The 3,525-nt window shown below is 36.1% G+C and overlaps 1 protein-coding gene across 1 annotated transcript; it reads left to right on the forward strand.

Annotated features, from left to right (window-relative positions):
• The first annotated feature begins 1,791 nt into the window (after positions 1-1,791).
• Positions 1,792-3,034, forward strand: LOC101307998 (strictosidine synthase 1-like). Its single transcript, XM_004301900.1, has 2 exons — positions 1,792-2,381; positions 2,755-3,034. Exons 1-2 carry the CDS (start codon positions 2,053-2,055, stop codon positions 3,032-3,034), a joined length of 609 nt encoding a protein of 202 aa, XP_004301948.1. The 5' UTR covers positions 1,792-2,052.
• Positions 3,035-3,525: the final 491 nt, after the last annotated feature.

Raw genomic sequence — 3,525 nt, forward strand, 5'->3', positions numbered from 1 at the left:
TTTTTCGCATCTAAGTTGATTTTTCTCCGTTTTAATGTGTACTTATAGCCTTTGAGATATTATTTTGCAAGATTACTACCCCCAGTAAGATGTTTACTAGGGGTGGTAAACTTTATTTTTTTGCATATATGTTGATTTTTTCTCTCCTTTAAGGTATATAATGGTCATAAGAAAACTGTATTGCAAGTTTACTACCCCCAGCAGAAGTTTACTAGGGGTAGTAAACTTTATTTTTCTGCATCTAAGTTGATTTTTCACTGTTCTAAGGTGTATAATGGTCATGGAGAAACTTTATTTTGAGTTTACTACCCCCAGTAAAGGTTTACTAGGGGTAGTAAACTTTATTTTTCGTACTTGAGTTAAGATCACGTAAATTCCGATGGCATTTAAAAAAATCCAGTGAGATTTTCGAAAAATTCCGGCCACCGGATGCCGGTAATTTTCCGGCCGTCGGAAAATTCCGGTCACCGGTGACCGGATTCCAGCGGCCGGAGTTCGGAGTCCTACGACCGGAATGCGGCCTCCGGTGACTGGCAGCGGAGCCCGGTGTGCTTCCGGCAAAGTCTTCCCTCCATCTTTTTCACTTTTTCTCTTTACGTAAAAGCTAAGAGTAAAAAAGTCTTTAAAAATATAATTTTATTATATTTTAATAAAGATTTGTGTATTTGGGTTTAAAATAAGTACCTTGTATTCAAATGGGCTAATAAAAAAGATTATCATTGAAATGGGATTTGACATTTTCTATTTTGTGCAAATGGTCTTTTTCTCTTATATTAATATCAAAGGTTGAAAACAAAACAACTTTACTAAAAAATAATTTTCCTCACCCTTAGATTTAAATCTAATGGTGATTGACTACGAATCTCTTGGTCATTCACTGAGTAGGTGAACAGGACTGTAGATGGAGTGACCCAAACCTTATAAACCCACAGGCAAAGTCTCATATTTCTAATATGAGATTAATATATCAACAATCTCTTCTCACCCCAACTATATATTTTTTAATTTTAAATTTACTTTATTCACCGATTTGCAATACACACAATATCAATCTCAATAGCCATTGAACTCCAAAAACAAAATGAAATTGAAGAAAACCGTAAGATTATTATCATTTGGGTAAGTGGAATCACAAACTGACCAACAAAAATCATATTAAAGTATAAATCCTAATTAAAGAAGAAGAAAAAACAATCATACTTAAGAACTCATTGGTATCCATCAATATTAAGATGCACAATGTCTGTAAACTCTATTTGGAAAAAGCTCTGATGCCGATGAAAAAAAACAAATCAAATATATATAAGTGAGCGACTAGACATGAAAATTTACATACAAAATCGATATGAGAAATAATGAGTAAAATGATAGACGAAGCATTAACAAAGAAAAGAAATGAGAAGAAAAAAAAATGCAAACAGTTTATCTCATCTTCTTCAGACTTCATAGAAAAATCGAATATAATAAATTCTGAGTTAAAGTTTATGAAATATGTGTTTATCTAAAAATACAAAAAGAATTTTTAATTTGTAACAACTTATTATCTCTTGCTGTAATTTTATATTATAATATATTAATTATTTAATAAATTAACAATGTGTGGAAGAGTAAACTAATTTATGGAGTTACAATAGACCCATCCTTCAAGAATTTACTAACTAACTAAGAATATCTATTGTTTGACCCTTACGGCCGTCATGTTGCTCTCCTCGTGTTCATCTACCCTTCTCAATCTATCTTGTTCTATTTTGTTCAGAAACCTCTACCTTCTGAACCAGCTTTCTGTCTTCTCCTTTGTTTAGTAAAACTTAAAACCCATATTAAAAACCGTGATTTGCATTTTGGTGTACAAAAACTAAACACCTCGCTCACTTGCCATCTACCAGACTTGATAATGAGTCATGAGCCATGATTAGTGATCTACCTACTAAACCTACCCCTCTTGCAATCTCTTGAAAAGATTGAATACATGCATCGCTGGTTTCGATAAAAACTAAACCCACAACTCTCAACAAGTCTCAAGCTCAACAATAACCAGCGGCGGCGGCGGCGATGAAACCCAGCAGACTATTTGCAGGACTCTTCCTGCTGTTGGCTCTCTACTGTGGCTTAGACCCTTTTAAGCACAGCGCAATCTCCGACTTCCCAGACTTTGTTTCCCACGAAATCGACTTGCCCAGTTTGTCCTCGGTTCCTAAAGAGAGAGACACCCAGAATTTGCTTCAGAAATCGGAGATTAAGTTCCTGAACCAAGTTCAAGGCCCTGAGAGCGTCGCGTTTGATCCACAAGGACGTGGACCATATGCTGGTGTTGCGGATGGGAGAGTCTTGTTCTGGAATGGCCAGGCTTGGACTGATTTTGCCTATACATCGTCTCACAGGTTACAGTTCTCAACTTGGTTTTGTCTCTTTTTTGCGTGCTCAAGTGTTTCAGCTCATTAATGTTGTTTTGCATGAGCCAAGAGAAATGCTGTGACTAATTTGTTGTGTCGAAATTGCTCGTCATTGGGATGCATCATTTTTACTTTATTTTTGTGTTTTTTCTTTTATCATTGAAACTGATCATTGGGTCATTTCATAGATACACATAATGTGGGAGAGTTCATGATGTTGAGAAGTTCATTATCAGTTAGTAGCCTGCAAATATTATATTGAAGGACTTACAGTGCAGCTGTTTTTTTTTTGGCTTTATCTCTGTAAATATTACCATTCAAAACGATATATTTCTTTGCTCATGGTTTATTTGGGACACAGGTCAGAGATATGTGATCCAAAACCATCAGCTATGAGTTACTTGCCAAATGAGCACATCTGTGGAAGGCCCTTGGGCCTCCGTTTTGACAAGAAAACAGGAGATTTGTACATTGCGGATGCATACTTTGGGCTCTTGAAAGTGGGGCCAGAAGGTGGTTTGGCAACTTCACTTACAACTGAGGCAGAAGGGGAGCCATTGAGGTTTACTAACGATCTTGACATTGATGAAGAAGGCAACATTTATTTTACTGATAGTAGCACCAAGTACCAGAGAAGGTAGGCCATTTATGCTTATTTCTTTCAATATTGAGAACTGTACCATACAAAAGATGCCTGGTTAATCTGTTAATGTAAGTGTCTAACCAGTAACAGGTGGATTTGCTAGTTACACTAGCGATGTTGACACCCCCATGTTTTGCTGTAACTTGATTCATTCATAGTTTAGCGTCTCTGAATGTTTTGATCAGTTGGTAAAGTAGAATAGGCATGGAAATTTTGAACATTGGATTGACATCAGTAACGTAGTTTTCATATATACTCATTAACAATACATGACCGCCTTTTTCTACTGCTTAAGGAGTCTGCAAGTATTGTTGTTGACATACATACATAGCGCTTCTCAGCGGCGGACGTCCGCATTTATTCTTACGGTGCGGATTTCCACTTTACACTCACTTTTCAATCGAATTTTCACATCTCCGCCGTCTAATATTTAGATACTAATGTATAAATCATCTATGCAAAATTTCAGCCAATTTGGTTATCATTAAG

The sequence above is a fragment of the Fragaria vesca genome, linkage group LG5, assembly GCF_000184155.1.
Source record: "Fragaria vesca subsp. vesca linkage group LG5, FraVesHawaii_1.0, whole genome shotgun sequence".
NCBI lineage: Eukaryota > Viridiplantae > Streptophyta > Magnoliopsida > Rosales > Rosaceae > Fragaria > Fragaria vesca.

What these genes read in the sequence shown, in the direction of transcription:
- LOC101307998 (XM_004301900.1), top strand. Translation starts at nt 2,053, where the DNA reads ATGAAACCCAGCAGACTATTTGCAGGACTCTTCCTGCTGTTGGCTCTC. An exon ending in GCCTATACATCGTCTCACAG is followed by an intron (nt 2,382 to 2,754) that starts GTTACAGTTCTC and finishes TTTGGGACACAG; the next exon opens with GTCAGAGATATGTGATCCAA.